At 33.3% G+C, this 18,781-nt stretch overlaps 1 protein-coding gene across 1 annotated transcript; it reads left to right on the top strand.

Moving 5' to 3' along the window:
• The first annotated feature begins 5,596 nt into the window (after nucleotides 1-5,596).
• Nucleotides 5,597-13,609, top strand: LOC128191679 (kelch-like protein 3). Its single transcript, XM_052863869.1, has 9 exons — nucleotides 5,597-5,899; nucleotides 6,007-6,118; nucleotides 6,566-7,502; nucleotides 7,778-7,883; nucleotides 8,787-8,946; nucleotides 11,036-11,296; nucleotides 12,340-12,517; nucleotides 12,653-12,859; nucleotides 13,136-13,609. Exons 1-9 carry the CDS (start codon nucleotides 5,750-5,752, stop codon nucleotides 13,152-13,154), a joined length of 2,130 nt encoding a protein of 709 aa, XP_052719829.1. The 5' UTR covers nucleotides 5,597-5,749; the 3' UTR covers nucleotides 13,155-13,609.
• The last annotated feature ends 5,172 nt before the right edge of the window (nucleotides 13,610-18,781 follow it).

Genomic DNA, 18,781 nt, shown 5'->3' with positions numbered 1-18,781 from the left:
ATGAGCCAGAACCCCTGGGAGCCACTTGGTGGTACCCCTACAGCCCAAAATTGAGACCGGAAAATAATAGCCCTATATGCCCCCTACACTACCCTGTTGTTCGTTTGATGCACACTTCAAAGATAAGGAAAGTAATGGACCACTTTTAACCCCTATATCATTGTGAAATGCTAAAATATGACAAAGTTCGGGTGAGCTAAACCGACCCTTTACATTGTTATTGTTATATTTTTTGAAGGTTCACGTCAAAACATGGCTGAGACAAATTAATCCCAATTAAACCTGATGATTTTTGCTGTTGTTTACTGCGACATATGATAGTTTTTTATGAGAATAAAATCACCATGCTGGGTGTTCTATTGTCTCATATTCGGAATAATACGATGTCTTTTTAATTTTCGATTGATGTTGTTTCGGGAGGAGTGAAAAGGCCAGAAGATAAATTTTTTAAACACGCACATGTTCAGCTTCGATGTAAACAAATGATCTTGCCACACTGGATTGGCTTGGAGTTTTTATTGTATTTGTATTGTTTTATGCCTTTTAATTTAATTTAATTTATCATGTCTTTTATTACATAATACGTTTGCATATCACTTTATACAATGCATATAATTTTTCTATTTGTATCAATAAGACTACACTTAGGATAACATTATTTTTCTTAACTTATGACCCGTGTAGACGTATTTCATTTCTATCCAACAAAGACGCGTTTATAACTCTTATCCAGGCGAGCTTTACTGCTTCGGAAGTCGTCAATGCTCGTACAAATTATTGAGTATTAATCATTTTGATATTAATTAAAATATGTCGATAACTAAGTAAAATATAATTTTCTGTTCGAGTACTCTCAGTACTTTGATGAATTTCCGTATTGGCTGCTAGCTTCTACGGGCTTAGTGGCTGCTGTTAGTGGCTGCTAGCTTCAGCCTGGTTATTATATCACCCTAATGAATCACCCAAAAGGTTAACGTTTCTTCAAATCATGCACTTTTAAAATTATAAAGCATCCAATACTGTATATATAGTACAGTCATGTTCTGCAACAGATGTACTAACAATATCTTAGTTTGGTCTTGCCTCGATCTCCATTGTCGCAAACAACGTCCATGCACACAAAATATTATGCAGCATCCTCTATCATCTTGAGAGTTATACCTAATTGAGAGATTCTCTTTTTCGAACACGCTTGCAAAGCGTACAGGAGCAAAGTCCTGTAATATGGCTCTCACCTGAGTGAACATTTTTGGGTTTTGCGCTGTTGTTTTGTAGAGACTTTTTAATTAAGGTAACAGTATTACGAAAATACGAGGAAATACGAAACCGTAGATTTCTGTTCGCAGCATATGACTTACTGAAAAATTGCCTAAAATAACTAAAAGAGAAAATAGCCATAATGATAACTAAATTATTGAAACTAATGTACATCAGTACGTTGGATAAAAGAAAGAGCCAAGTCATCTTATGTGGGAGTTTGAGTCTAACATATCACGATTTTTTCGGCAGACTGTGATTTTTCTTAGGTCAATGTAGGTTTCGACTGATCGATAAACTGGTTAGAACTGGATCGTGTCGATTTCAGTCATGTCAATTTCCATAGAGCTTTGAGATGTAATTATATAATATAATTGTTGTGATGTGTAGTTTTAAGCCTAAAAAGTATGATTGTACTGTTTGATATATATACTGCACGAGCCGGAGGAGGAGGAGGCGAAATTGTTAGTATTATACTGATGTGCCTTGCTAAGTAGCCGTGACACATTGATTCTAGTCCCAAAACTATAATTCTCAGAAAAGCAAGCGTCTGTTATTTTAATTTATCAGTTGGTTTTGATTGATTATTTATTCAACAATTTGCTGCACAATCACAAAAACACATACACAAAAAACTTGAAATAAAAAAAAGAAATAAAAAACTCCAACTTTACTCTTCTGTACTATTCCAAGAGACTTCCCGCATATTATATGTAATTACCGGATATAAATTGATGTTATGTTAAATATATATTGTTTTAAACGATTTTTAAAGAGACTACACGTATCAAATTTGTTGATACATCTTTTTTTTCTCAGTATTTTATTCCTACTAATAGTCATTTTACACATTTTTTACCATTGTTTCTGTGGTATACTGATGAGGCATGAACAGTATAGATTTATAGCTTGTCGATTGCCTGTAAGTTCTGTTGTCTATAGTCAATGAACAACAAAGTCCAGAAAAACAAGGCGTTCGGTATTTCAAAACATTTGATTAAGGTGGAATAACACATCATAACAAAATGGCTGACCGCTGATCGAAACGACATTTCGTTTTATTAAAAGGATTTTATGGACTGAAACATGTAACTTACTCCATAGCCGAATGGATAAAACGTCGTACTTTTGATCCGTACATCCCTTGTTCGAATCCTGCAGGGGCTTGGTTAAGGCACTATATATATACATATATATAATATGTAAACGGTGTGACCGTTAGACCGAGCGCAGATTTAAGACGGTGCAGTTTGATTTTTGTAGAATAAAATTTATTTGAAACGCACACAGTAGGATCCGCCTGTTTGCCTATTCAAATCATTAGCCGAAGTTTAACTAAACGTCGCGTGCTCAGTCTACATTATGACGTCATATTTTAGACGTAAAACGTTCAAGTTTTGTCTTCGGAAATAGCCGAAGAGAGTTACGTTATTCCGAACTTTTATTTTATTTCTTCTTTCATTGTCCATCAATTTAATTCATATGAATGCCGCTGTAATAAAATTAAATACTTTATTCGGTATCTAAAAGATCAGTTAATTGACCTTAATATTTTATTTTCCATCTGATAATTTGATAAGACATACATAGAACAAGTCGTGTTTCTTGATTAAAGCACTATTGAAAATTATCTGGTTTCCCTTTTAATTTCTTTTAATTCGAATTACCTTCTATTGAAACACTGGAACGTATTTAATCGAGTTTAGGGGCAACAAACATCGATAAGTACCGATCAATCAATGATCAAACTAACTTTTTAAAAACATAATGGCTGCCAAGATGGCGGCGCCCAGGGCTGGAAGAAATTTTTTTTTGGCCTTAGTACCCCTGATTCAACTTTCACTTTTCACTGATTTTCTTATATATACGTGTTACCATTAATCCTCGCTTCGCGAGGCGGGCTTCGCCCGCCTCTCGCTGCGCTCGGTATAACTAAATATTAGGTGTATATTTCTTTTTATTAGAACCATTTTAACAAGAACTTGGACTTTCGGTTGGATGTAGCTATCGATTTCTTGCTTCAAAACAAGTTGAAAATGACGCGGCATCAAGCGAAATATGCACCACCGATTGCGTAGACTTAGCTCAAAAGCAAGACAAATCTTGTTGATTTCAAAGAATAATGGCTGATTGGCTGACAATGAAATAGACAGACCTACGTCACATTGCTGTTTGACACATCTACCCAAAGTCCAATCTCTTGTTAAAATGGTTCTAATAAACAAATTAAAGTTAAATTTTGTATAAACGTTCCTGATGTTTTTAAATTCGAATGTATATTAGGTTTTGTTAATCATTATGTAATACCGAGCGCAGCGAGAGGCGGGCGAAGCCCGCCTCGCGAAGCGAGGATTAATGGTAACACGTATATATAAGAAAATCAGTGAAAAATGAAAGTTGAATCAGGGATACTAAGGCCAAAAAAAATTTCTTACAGCCCTGGGCGCCGCCATCTTGGCAGCCATTTTGTTTTTAAAAAGTTAGTTCGATCATTGATTGATCAGTGCTTATCGATGTTTGTTGTCCCTAAACTCGATTAAATAAGTTCCAGTGTTTCAATAGAAGGTAATTCGAATTAAAAGAAATTCAAAAGGAAACCAGATAATTTTCAATAGTGCTTCAATCAAGAAACACGACATGTTCTATGTATGTGTTATCAAATTATCAGATGGAAAATAAAAACATTAAGGTCAAGGAACTGATCTTTTAGATGCCGAATAAAGTATTTAATTTTTTTACAGCGGCATTCATATGAATTAAATTGATAAACAATGAAAGAAGAAATAAAAAAATAGTTCGAAATGACGTTACTCTCTTCGGCTATTTCCGAGGACAAAACTTGAACGTTTTACGTCTGAAATATGACGTCACAATGTAGACTGAGCACGCGACGTTTAGTAAAACTTTGGCTAATGATTTGAGTAGGCAACCCTACTGTGTGCGTTTCAAATAAAATTTATTCTACAAAAATCAAACTGCACTGTGTTAAATCTGCGCTCGGTCCAACGGTCACACCGTATATATATTATTTTATTTATACCGAGCGCAGCGAGAGGCGGGCGAAGCCCGCCTCGCGAAGCGAGGATTAATGGTAACACGTATATAAATGAAAATCAGTGAAAAATGAAAGTTGAATCAGGGGTACTAAGGCCAAAAAAAATTTCTTCCAGCCCTGGGCGCCGCCATATTGGCAGCCATTTTGTTTTTAAAAAGTTAGTTCGATCATTGATTGACTGGTACTTATCGATGTTTATTGCCCCTGAACTTGGTTAAGTAAGTTCCAATGTTTCATTAGAAGGTAATTTGAATTAAAAGAAATTAAAAAGGAAACCAGATAAGTTTCAATAGTGGTTCAATCAAGAAACACGACTTGTTCTATGTATGTCTTATCAAATTATCAGATGGAAAATAAAAACATTAACGTCAAGGAATTAACTGATCTTTTAGATACTTAATAAAATATTTAATTTCATTACAGCGGCATTCATATGAATTTAATTGATGAACAATGAAAGAAGAAATTAAAAAGAGTTCGGAATCACGTAACTCTCTTCGGCTATTTCCGAAGACAAAACTTGAACGTTTTACGTCTGAAATATGACGTCATAATGTAGACTGAGCACGCGACGTTTAGTTAAACTTTGGCTATTGTTAATGATATGTGTAGGCAACCAGGCGGATCCTACTGTATGCGTTTCAAATAAATTTTGTTCTACAAAAATCAAACTCCACTGTGTTAAATCTGCGCTCGGTCCAACGGTCACACCGTTTACATATTAATATAAAGTCTGTTCAACTCACGATGAACTCCATTACGTCTGTGAAATATTGAAAGGTTCCACTCTATTCAAATGTGACCCCAAGCATCTGTGGGCTGTATAGCGGATTCGGCACATCTAAATTCAAAAAGATTGGAAACTCTTTACAATCCAAAAATTTTTAAGATAGTATATATAATACATATGGGCCTATGTGTCTTTGAAAATATATTTTACTATATAAGGATATTTGCGTTTTTCCGATTGAGAGTGGAATACTTGTCTTGTTGTTGTTGTTTTTTTTTTTGTTTTTTTTTTGGTTTTAAATGAAAATCTACTAAATATTACTTGCTACAATAATTAATATGCATTGACTGACTTTTCATTTGCCTGTCTTAAAAAAAATCCGGAAATATCTTGTTCAACGAATGGTCTAGATATTATGCTACTTCCTGTCAAGTTAAATGCGCGGGCATGTTTAAACTTCCTTAGTTACGTAATAGTATTGCTATAGAGAAGCTGCGTTTTCGTGACTCTCAAAGATTGATAGTTTGTGAATACTATCAATCTTTGCCTTCGCCCGTCGATTCGTCGAAAGTGTCCGGTGCTTGTGTGTGGTTATACATTGTTCAATTGGAACAGTTTATCAACAGTAAATTTATTTTTATTCTTTAATTAATCCCAGAAACTTGAAAGGCCGTATTTGGATATCTTGGAAATCATCGTGTCCAAAGATGAAGGACACTACGATTGTGACATGTGAAGTCCTGCCCAAGCGTGAACCGATTGTAGTAAATCGGGACGTTTGGTACAGCTTCATGAGCAAAGAGGATGCCGACCCTCAGGCCTGCTGGCTTGAGAGGAAGCGGCAAGAGAGAATGAAAGTAAGTTTTTGCTTATAATATGAACGTAATGTTTTACATGTATTTACAGTTGTTAACAATTAATGGAAATAATTTTTTTTTCATATTTGAAAATCATTTTATTTAAGACTGAAAAAGCTGACCCAGGAGCTTCTACATCTAGAATTTCTACACCTACAAATTCCTCCTCTGGGTCTGTGGTCTTGGACTCCTTGAAATTGAGATATATTCAGCAGAAGGGTAGGGGTTTTTGTATTTTACTTTGTATAGATTTATTGGGTCTGGTTAGTGTTTACTTGGCATATAAAAAGTTTGCTTTCCCTCTCTGACTAAATGACAAAAAAGTTACAAAGCTTTAACTAAAATATTTTTATTAAGACTCATTTCTTTTTGTTATTAGAAATGCAGTTGTTATAGCAAATATATTTTCTAATGGAATAAAGTAGTAAAAAATTAAGTTGTTTAGTCGGCTTTTATTAAATAAAAACAACTTTAAACACTGGATTCAGGATATTAATTAAATTTATTGAAGGTTAGTGGGGGGGGGGCTATTAAAGGATTTTCCTTTAAGATCATTAAATATTTACAGAAATACATTCATTTTTAATTTAATTATTCTCAATTTATAAATCATTTTGAAACTTTTATGAAGGTATCATTTAATTGAGAAATGTATTTATACAATAGTGAACAGAAACCAAAACCAGACACCTTCTCCACCAAGTTCAGTTTCTCCACCAAGTTCAGTGTCATCAGAGGATGAGGTCCCCAGAAACCTTAAAACTGTCTCAGATGATGAGGTTCCCAGAAACCTTAAGAAATCGTCTTCCAGGGCTGAAAATGAAACTGAGAGAGCACCACTCTCAGGCCATATACAGGCATCTAAAAGCAAGCACTATGCCAATATCGGCCAATATTTGAATGAAATCTACGACAAAGAACAGATTTGTGACATTTCATTCAAACTGGGCAACATTATTTACCCGGTGCATAAGGTCGTCCTTGCTAGTCAGAGTCCTTTGTTTGAGAAGTTGTTGAACAGCAAGGACTTTACCCAGCCACCCATCAGACCTAGGCAAATTAGGGTTACTGGTGTTTCGGATGAGGCTATGAAAATATTCCTAAATTGCATTTATTCTGGTGATATCAATCTCAGAAATCCTGATTGTCTGCATGAGGTACTTGATCTCTCTCGGATGTTCGAAGTGCAGCAAATCACACAGATTTGTTTGCAGAAAATCTCTCTGAGTCACCAAGACATGCTTGAACTATTGCAAAAGATGAGGAGGCGTAAAGATGTTCAACTTTGTGACATTCTGATGGATGCGATAGCCAAAAATTTTATGGAGATAAGGAACAGTTCCTCTTTCTACGGCTTAGATGTTGACACCATTTGTATGCTTTTGTCAAATGAAAGGCTTGATGCAAATTCAGAGATGGACATTTTTGAGAGCGCTGTAAGTTGGCTTCACCATCCTGGGGATCGAATGAAGAACCTGGAGAGAGTGATGGATACCGTGAGGTTCTCACACCTATCAAGCCAGCAATTGATGGAATGCTTCGTTAAATGTCCTGCCCTTAAGCAGAGCCCCTATTGTGTTGGCTTGATCACTATGGCTAACTGGTAAGTACATCTGCATGTACTCTTCAATCTTACCTTACTTTTTATATATGAAACAGATAAATCATAGGATTATAGCTTGAAATTAAACAATGAGCATAATCAAATCTAATACCAACATTTATTTGCGACAACTTTATTTCTCGATTTACCAAAGTCAAACTGGTTTGCTGCTAATAATTTTTGCGACAGAGATCATCTGCTCTTTTTTGTTGTAAAAAAATGACAGTGCATTAAAGAATATTTGAATTCAATGCATCTTTTATACGTTGTTGTAGGGTTCAAACCTCCATCAGCCTCAATCAGCAAGATCCTCTGAATCTGGAGATTCAAGAACCTAGGAGCCTTGCCAACAGTGGAGGGAGTGTTGAACAGTATCTAAAGGTGCATGAATAGTTATGTTTCGTTATAACATATGAGTACAGTGTACCGAATTGTTTTTCCTTTTACATTAATTTATGCTGTGTTTTTTAATTAAGTATTTTTATACAGTATTATAAGCAGGTATTACTGGTAGTTAGGTTTACTTCCACACAAAAGATCAGAATTCATGTTTCTATAAATTATAAACGGCTGAATTGACAGCATGATCAGGTTTGCTCCATATGTGCAGCAAATCATGCTTAGATAGATTGATCATCAGTTGATCTGTACATAAAGTATCACCAAAGGTAAGTACATTAATTATGTTAAAAACTCACCCCAAAACTGGAATGAATTAATGGAATGACTATTTATTATAAACCACCTTGAAATTCATTTGATTGCCCTTTTTTGACTTGCAATATTTATAAACTTTATTTCTTTTCAACATTGCATGCATGCATGAGAATTAATATGATTACATGTAATATGATGCCCAGAATTTTATGAAATACACCCTCTTACACAAATTACATAATTATTCATTAGCTGACTTGGAAAAAACAAAAACTTCTTGGAGAGGTGACCTAATATCATTATAAATATATTTGATATGTCATTTCCTTTTTACATGATGCATTTTTATGTTTCAAGGAGATCATGAGAACAAAATTTTCTTTGAGAGGTGGCCTAATATCATAAATATATTTGATATAACAGTATCATTTTCTTTTTACACGATCCATTCTTATGTTTCAAGGAGAGAACAAAAACTTCTTTGAGAGGTGGCCTAATATTAGAAATATATATATGATATAGCTCGATCTAGCTATGTCAACATTTCAGTGCAACATTCCACTCTATGTCTGCTCCACATTCTGACCTATTCCTTTTCTGTCTTTCTTCTTTCTGTTGCCCCTACAGACACACTGTAGCTCTGAGTTCAAGGAACCCGATGTCACTTATGACATTGTTCTAATGACTGAAGATGCTGTCGAGGATTTTAATCGTCATGCCTGTTCCCGAAGTCAAAGCTCATCCACCATTTCAGCACCTTGTGTCAAGCAATACAGGGAATCAAAATGTAATATTTTATTGTCAACATACTATCAAAATTAAAAAGAAATTGATGTGAAAATGATATAAAAAGGAGGATAAAACAGTATTAAAAAGTATATTTTTCCAGGCTCATCATAAGGAAAATTGACTTGTTTTAATTCAGTAAAATTCCTTACATGTAAAAATTAAGACATCTTGGGATAAAGTAATTTTGTTTCCTAATAATAAGTAAGATTATTTATATTTTAACTTTTATTATTATGCCCCCTTCGAAGAAGGGAGGGCATATTGCCGCTGTCCGTTGATCGGTCGGTCTGTCGGTCCACCAACAGTTTCCGTTCATTTTCTTTACAGAGGATGAACATATTGAAACGAAATTTGGTATACAGGTTTATTATGATAGTATCTAGGTCAAGTTCGATATTGGGTATGATCGAGCAATTTTCGACAGAGTTATGGTCCTTGGACGTAGAAAAATTCCAGTTATTTGCAGTTTCCGCTCATTTTCCCTGCAGAGGATGAACATATTGAAATAAAATTTGGTATACACTAGGTTTATCATGATAATATCTAGGTCAAGTTCGATGTTGGGTGAGAAGCAATTTTTGACAGAGTTATGGCTCTTGGATGTAGAAGAATTACAGTTATTAAAAGCAGCAGTTTCTGCTCATTTTCATTTCAGAGGAGTGCACATATTGATATGAAATTTGGTATACAGGTTTATCTAAATAATATCTAGGTCAAGTTTGATTTTGGTATGATAGAGCAGTTTTCAACAGAGTTATACCCCTTGGACTTAAAAAAATTCCAAATATTTGCAGTTTCCGCTCATTTTCTTTGTGGATATTTCCAAGGGGTGGGGCATAAGTGTTTTACAAACATCTCTTGTTTAATATTTAGAGTTTAACAAATGATGGGTGAAATATTAATTTGTATCAAATCAATTACAAGTGTAGGAATCAAATCTTAAAAATATTAATTACCTCAAGTGATCAAGAATATATCCCAAGAAAAAGTTCCATAAATTCACTGTATAAATATGCCACAAAGGAGCAGGAATATGCCCAACAATAAAACATTTTCCTTACAATGAACATCACAATTTAGGCTCCAAGATGAACATTCAAAATATCCCGGATAATATGCAACTCAACTTCCTGTTATGCAGTAATCTTAATTCTTAGAGGTCAGTTTATTTGGCAGAGGCCAAAGAATTCCATTTAACTGCATGCTTCTGAAAATAAATGGTATTTTACTGGGAAACAGTAACATTGAAGTTTAAGTTAAATGGAAAACTGCATGGTGTTTCTCTGAGAGTTGCAGCTATATATAGGCCTTTGAAAATGCAGTCATCTGAAAACTGCTTTTTGACTGGTAGGTCTATATTAAATACTGGTCAGATGAAGACACAAGAAAAATAAATGCACAATCAACGGTATTTCAATGAAAACTGGAAAATCAATGAAAGTTCAATGGAATTTCAATGGGAAAAAGCCAGTTCTTTTCTCTAAGGGTTAATACTTCATTCATTAATTATCCAACTATATTATAATAGTTACTTGTTAGCGAGTTTTAATTACTGTATAGGTGTTTAATTACCTTGGTAACAATTAATGTACTATTTAGGTATATCTTTTAAAATAGCTATTTTATTTGTTTAATGGGTTCATCTTTATGTCACCTTTATTCACTTGATGTATAGTTGCAGGCAAAAGGTCATAGACAGTTGGATACTTTCTAATTTAAGTTGATCAAGGTTTAAACTATAAACCTTATCAAAGTGCACGCATGAATGCTCCTTAATTTTAGACACTTCAAATATTTATTTAGAAGATGTTATTATATTATGGTCTGTCCCAGGGACAGAGTATAGCGCTAGATTAAGCTTCTGTACAAAGAATTTCATTATCAATGTGGAAATTGATATCTTAAAGTTCTGATGTTGAAATATTAATATTAATCACTCAGCTAGATATTCAGGTACACAGAGCTAGGGACTTGCTTCATAATTATATGTACATATGATGACCCTATAGTTTATTATTTTGTAATAATTATTATTGAACTTGCTTAAAACAGCTCATTATATGGTCATAAATTACATATATACCTAGGGTCTATGATGAACGACAACCTGCATTGGGATCAAAATCATACCAAACCAAGCTTAACTGGACTACAAAGCATGGATTGTATGATGGGGAGGAAACCAAAGCAAAAAGATGTTTCCATAGTAGAGGGGAAAAGCAACGACTGTGTCAAACATGTTAAAAAGAAAAGGAGTAGACGATATAAAAAACAGGACCTCTCTGATGGTAGTAAAGAGAATACCAGAAAGGCGATGGTGTGGGGAGGAGACCAGTGGTACATGGTTGGTAAGGAGATACAGTTCTACCTCATTATATAGAATGCCAGTAACTCTTTAGTCTTAATATCATGGACATCTGGAAGGAATTTGGAAGTTCTATCCTAGCTGTGTTTCCCTGTGTGTTTTTTTTAAACTTTAATATGTTTTTAATCTGTGGATATCTTAAAAAATATTATCCTTCCCTTTGATTAACAGTATACAGTTGTTGACGGGGGTCGAGGGCAACAGTTGATCTGTCGGACCGGTTCGCAAACTGTTGCCCAAGGCCGAAGGCCGCGGGCAACAGTTTGCGAGCCGGTCCGACAGATCAACTGTTGCCCGAGACACAGTCAACAACTGTTTTGTTATACCCCTTCTAATCAATAACACGTTTTCGCGGAATGTGACGTCACCGGTCAACAGTCTTTTTTAACAGTCAATTTTAACAGTTCCAATCTAACAGTTCCAGTCCAACAGTCAAAATGTTGGACTTTTTTTCGTATAGAGTTATATAGTAACTGTTTTACAGGGGTATAACAATTCAAAATATTAATGAAGCTTGACTTATGCAATGCTTTTAGTTTTTCATGTCATCAATATAATAAACTAATTAAGGACATGTTTTCTTTCATTCTTTTCTGTGTCTAATTACTTTTTTTTAACTTGACCATATCTTTTAAACTTTAAAATGGAGACTTAAAGTCTTAAATGAAAAAAGTCACTGTTAGAGGTCTATCAAGATTGTAGTAGTAGATAGATCAAGGTGGTCGAATTTCCACAGGACTTTGACAGGGTATGGGGCAAAGCATATCACAAAATCAGCAAAAATTGCAGTTGACCAAAATAATTTTCATTTTGAAGAGAATTATACAGTCAAACTGTTCTATCTCGAACTAGATGGGACTGTTTAAAAGCTTCGAGATATATGAGTATTCGAGATATTGAGGGTTAAAATTTTTAAAAAATAAGTTGTTGGGACTTACAAATCACTTTGACATATCCATTGTATTCGAGGTATCAGTGTTCAATTAGATATTGAAGTTCAACTATATTTTTCAAATCAAATTGTAGGTGGAGCCAGGGACAAAGATTCGGAGTGTCCCTCCCCCACCAATAAAGTATTGGTGTACTCATACAAGACTAAAGAGTGGAGACCAGTGGCTCCATTGAATGTTGCCAGGATGGAGCATTCCCTTTGTGAAGTAGATGGCTATATATTTGCTATTGGTGGAATAGGTGAAGGCAATCGGTATGTACCAGTATGTCTTCACAATTTTCAGGACAAAAAGAGATAAAATATTGATCAAAATTGATGGAAAGAAGTTTGGATGATAACTTTTATTATTATTTTATAATTATTTTCATATATTTAACATCAATTCAGCTTGCTTTCATCGGTGGAGTGTTATAATCCTAGAACCAATTGTTGGTTCTATGTGAAGGCACTCCCTGAGCCCAGGGCTGCTGCCTCTTCCTCGGCTGAGGGGGGCAATGTTTGTCTGAAAGGGGGATACAGTGCAATAAAGAATGGGCAGCCCTCCAGTTCTTTTGAGAACAAAGTTGAATTATTCTACAATATGGAAACCAATAAGTAAGTAAAGAAGTCATAACTAGCTCATCAAAACTGTTCTTGTCTGATAAGACTTGTCTGCCTTAATTGTCAATGACTTTTTGTAAATGATGTACCGGTAAATAATGTGAGAATTTTTTCACATTTTTCTTCCTTTTTGTATTTATTTTAAGTTTTAATTGTGATCAAATCCAGTTTCTCATTTATTCACTGGATTAGTTATACTAAACAGTATTTGTAATTCATAAATGTACATTATGATGATATAGTAATCTTTTCATATCTTTTTGTTTTCAGGTGGTTAAGAAAATACTGAGGCCCATCCATCAAACTGAAATCTTTTCTGAAGTTTTTTTTATTCTTTAAGGACAAATTTAAAATCTGAACTTGATCAAATTTAAATCTTTATTATCAGTGTAATATTTTTTTAATTGGATATTTTAGAAACATTGATGTAAAATGGGGCAAAAGTAATTAAACTGTATGCAACTGTTGGCATTCAATTTTTTTTTCTTTGAATTTATTTTATAAGTTTGCATGTAATGAGTATGAACATTCCAGGCTTTGGAATAGTGCCCACAATGTGGGGGCTTAATTGCTATGGCCAAATGGTCAATACTTGTACTCTTATTGGTCAATATAGCTTACTTTTCAAAAATATTCAAATTGTGATTGTTTTGTGTCTGTTTTAAAAGATAATTGATCTAATAACATTTTTCCGTAACTATTTAAAAAATCTATTTGAAATAATTTTAATGGAATAAAAGTATAAACATGCAGTGATTTTAAAGCCTTTTTTTAAAAACCTTGCTTTAGGGTCCAAAAATCAACAAGATCCTCTGAATCTGGAGGCTTCCAAGCACAGGAACATAGATCTCAGTCACGAACCAAATGTTCAACAATATCTTGGTATATCTTCCAATTAAATGTACATGAATGAGTCTTCAAGATACTTCAGTAATTAATTCTGTTCTTTTCAAAAACATTGCAAAAATTGGTCTACTGCTGGGAAAGAAACTATATGTTTCAATTAAAGTTTATTTTAGAATGAGATTCTGGAATTCTATAATTACATATAATATGATACAGAACTAGGGAAAAGGATCTAAGTGATTTTAATTAATTTGATCTTTAATAAATAATTTAAAGGCCGATATGAATATTATTATCAAGCCTAGTTACATATTACATGTAATTGATTAATTTGTATTGTATTGTATTGTATTGTTTATTGGCTTAATTCAAATGAATTATAAGCTGTTGAAACATATGTACATAATTATAAATATATAATGCTACACTCTATCCAATCAAAATCAAACAATTCGCTATTGACGTTAAACAATATTCTAAAAAAATATTATTCATACATGTACATTCATAGGAGGAGAGACCCTATAAATCAATAAATCAAATGATCATAATAATGATAATAATGATAATAATAGTAATATTAATAATAATAGTGATAGTAATAATACATCAGTTGGATGTACTAGTTATCCGACATCCCGTTTTTTACCTGCCTCACGCAGAAACATTGCGAGATGGCACAATTGTTTGCGATTATGAATGGCAAGGAGTTGAACTAACTTAAACATTGAAGGACGAGACCAGTAATATTTTTTTAAATACAATACCCGTAGACTTTTATAAAATGGACAGATAAGTATGAAATGGAATTCATCCTCGACTTCACCTAAATTACAATATTTACAGATACGCATCGATCTGACAGTTCCATTATAACGGCCTTGCTCTACCAAAAGCATATGCGATGACAGTCTATATTTTGTTAAAAGGACAACAAGGTTTTCCGGAATATTTTTACTCAAATAAAATTGTAACGAAAAAGTGTCAGGCAGATACTTGTACAATAAACATTTAGAGGATGACTCGAAAAATGCGTCTCTTTCCTGAATAAAAAAATCAGACAACCTCTGCTTTACAATTTTTAAGAAAACATTAGTGTTAGCCACATTTTGTGAAAGCCAGACTTCATGCATACCCAGAGATACTAATAATTCTCTGACATTAAAACACCATGTATTTGGTATCAACTGTGAGACCATTTCCTCATATACATTGCGTAATATACAATTTTCTGTTTTAATCAATTTCAACCAATACTTAATGATACGCAATTTACGTATAATACTCATAGGTAGACGACCTAACTCTGAATAAACCATAAAGTTTGACGTACATTTTTTAACTTTCAAAATTCTTTTACAAAAATTTGTGTGAACTCGTTCTATTTCATCACCAGAATGAAAACCCCATATCTCGGAGCCATAGTTAAGAACGCTAGATACATAGGTGTCAAAAATGCTTAATTTAGTCTCAATATTTAAATAAGTTTCATTACATAGTTTTAGAATACCAAACATACATTTCCTACCCTGCATTGCAATTGTTTTCTGTGTAACATTAAAATTCCCATTAAAATTCAAATTGATTCCTAAATAATTGAAACAATTAACAACCTCAACATGCTTTTGGTCATAGGTCCAAAAATCATTTTTACACATTCTACCCGCATGTCGAAAAACAACTATTTTTGTTTTATCTGTGTTCACACCAATATTCCAATCATTACTAAATTGATACAATTGGTTCAACATACCCTGTAGACTCTCCCTTGAATTAGCTATTAACACAGTATCATCAGCATACATTAAAAGAAAAAGCGAAAGGTCTCTGAAGTCAACAGGTTCACAACAACTTCGAATAAAATCCATTTCAAAATCATTAATATATAATGAAAAAAGAAAAGGCGACAAAGCCTCTCCTTGCATAAGTCCAGTTGTTCACGAAAAATAATTTGACAGTTCAGACTTATATCTGACACATGATTTTAACTCACAATAAATATGCTTAATAATACTTAACAACTTTCCCGTGACTCCATTTGTAGCAAGTTTGTATAATAACTTGTTTCTATTCACACTATCAAACGCTTTTCTGTAATCAACAAAACAACAATATAATTTCTTTTTCTTTTTCAAATATAAAGATACTAAACTAGTAAGTGCAAAAATGGCATCTGTGGTACTATGACCTGGCTTAAACCCAAACTGCGCATCGCTTATGATACCATTGTCGTCAGACCAGCGAAGTAATCTATAGTTCAACACTGTGGTAAATATTTTTGCCAGATTACTAACAAGAGTTATTCCCCTGTAATTGTTAACATCATTGGTGTTACCTTTTTTAAGAAGTGGAATTATTACACCTATAGACCAGCTCCTTGGGAAAGTACCTGCATCCAAAATTTTATTAAAAAGTCTAACTAAAACTGGTAAAAAAAAACTCTTTAAATTTAACAAAATATTCATTTAACAGGTGATCTGTTCCGGCAGCTTTACCACATTTTAATTTTTTTAATACTGAAAGTAATTCCTCCTCATCTATGGCTTTATCTAATTCACTAAAAACAGTATCAGTACTCCTCTGCTCAAAAAATGGACTTTCAATGTCTACAATATTTTCATCTACATTACAAACACTCTTAAAATATTGATAAAAAGCATCTAAATCTAAAGAGCTTTTAATTGTTTTTCTTTTCTTGAAAATCTTGTAAAACTGTTTTGGATTGTGCTTTCTTAAATAGTTGAGTTTATTACCTTCGTGTCTGACAAACCTATTTCTAGTTCTAAGTACATGCTTTTTGTAGACACGTTTGTTTTCACATAAAGTGATACGATTTTGAACAGACCTTTCCCAATTAAAAATACGTAAGGAGCTTTTATAAACTTTACGGAGTTCTTTACACTTGTCATCGAACCATGGCTTATTACTACTGGAAGACTTAATGTCAATAGACGAACCACCTAAAAAGTTGGATACACTACAAAAAGGCATAAAAACACTGTTTAATATACTAGTGAAATTATTTACAACCTGATCTATACTAAGGATCCCACAGTCCATTTTTTCAAAAAGACTGTAAAAAACAGACACTTTACTGTGTAAGATAGATTTTATGGACTCAAAAGCTTCCTCATTCCATCTGTACACACTGCCTGCCGTTACATTACTACAGAAAATGTTATGATTGTCATAGCGTTGGTAGTTTTTAACATTATGAATACACACTTCAACTGGAGCGTGGTCTGACCATTCATTAAAATCTTTAACAGTAAAACTCTCGATGGCATCAAAATCATCCTTACCAACTAAAACATAATCTATGACACTCGAACCTAAATGGTTAAAAAATGTATATTTGCCCCGCGTGTCCCCGGAAACCCTGCCATTACATATTCTAAGACCAGAGGCTCGACATAATTCGAGTAATTTACGACCAAAATTATTGACATGTTTGTCTTCCGATCTACGTGAACAAGTATAATCCTTATCATATGACAAAAATGCAGGCATGTTATTTAACAAATTGTTAGCCAAAATATCATATTCAACATAATCTTTTGATTCACCCACACGACTATTAAAATCTCCAGCTAATATGATAACACCCATATCACTGTACTTCGCAATATCGCATAATAGAGTGTCAAAAAGGTCAATATCATAAGTAGTATAGAATACACTGTTTTCATGTGCAATGTGAACAAAACAAATATAAACGTCATTTTTATATATTGTAATATGATGATTAGATTCTATTTTGAATGACTTTATTATGATGGAAAATTCAACATTCGATTTACCATGTAGGTAGTTATACCAAATATATATTAATAAATGTATTCAATTCAACAGATATCATGATTATTGTAAAAGAATTCTTACCTTAAATTTGATCAAAATAGGTTAATCATGCACAACATGTGGGGATCAAGAGGGGTCCCATGCATTGAAAAAGTAAAACTTATTCATTTCACACACGAAAAAAAATAAATATTTCCCCTAGAGCCCCCCCCCCCCCCCCCGGGGGGGGGGGGGGGCTAGCAAAATTCGTAATCCTCGCAATGCCAACAGTCTATTTTTTCAGTACCAAAAAGCAAATTCAGTTTATTAAAAAAAAATAAGGATGACATTTTATTTGCAATGTTTGCAGCTATTTCTCAATGTAAAACGCCTTAGGATCGTTCGTACGTTTAACTTCCAATTTTTCGATTGCGAAAAAGACACGCTGTATATTTATTACAGCGCAAAATTTTACATGATAAATATATGAAAGATAATTCTATTTGCGGTAATTGTCGTTTTCATACATGTAATAAAAATGTATTTAGTTGGGGTTTTTTTCTTTGAGTGTCCTTAATATGCCTATAGGAAAGAAATATTTGATTTCATTGTATACTTTACTTGGACATACAAAATCCATAACTCTAGACGGTTTGATCCCGTTTTGCACACATTTGTAAATTAGGTATCAAAAAATGTGTGCGAAGCGGGAATTTGACCAGGTGAGAAAATTGCTTAATTGCTATAGTCTATATTACAATTCCTGCGAGGGCAATTGACAATAAAATAAATAAAACATATCTACTCGCAACTGATATTTCCATTTATTTTATGTTACAATATTACTTGCATAAAATCACATTTACATCATAATTGACATCCATATTAATGAATTTGATTTTTAACATCAATTTGGTCATGAGCCATCTTCTTATTTTTTTTTTAACATGAATATTGCAAAAATGTTGAATATGTAGCGCCTTTGCTTAAATTACTGCCTATAGGAAGTACATGTACAAGTTAAAAGTTTGAAGAGAAAATATCATATGTTAATTAATATTTAATTTTTTTTTTGCTGACATAAATGGAGGAAATGCGTCTAGTGAAAACGCTGCTAAATATTTATCGCATGAATATTAAAAAATTATTTTTGTCATAATTTTGATGTATTTAACCTCTGATTTGAAAAACTAGAATGTGACCCGCCATATACTAAAGCGGTTCTGTCAGAAGAACTACCGTCAAGGTCGCTACTTCAAAGATTGAAATATTTTGTGATAAAGATCTGTT

Source organism: Crassostrea angulata, chromosome 7, assembly GCF_025612915.1.
Source record: "Crassostrea angulata isolate pt1a10 chromosome 7, ASM2561291v2, whole genome shotgun sequence".
Classification (NCBI taxonomy): domain Eukaryota; kingdom Metazoa; phylum Mollusca; class Bivalvia; order Ostreida; family Ostreidae; genus Magallana; species Magallana angulata.
This window is presented reverse-complemented; position numbering and strand designations above follow the sequence as displayed.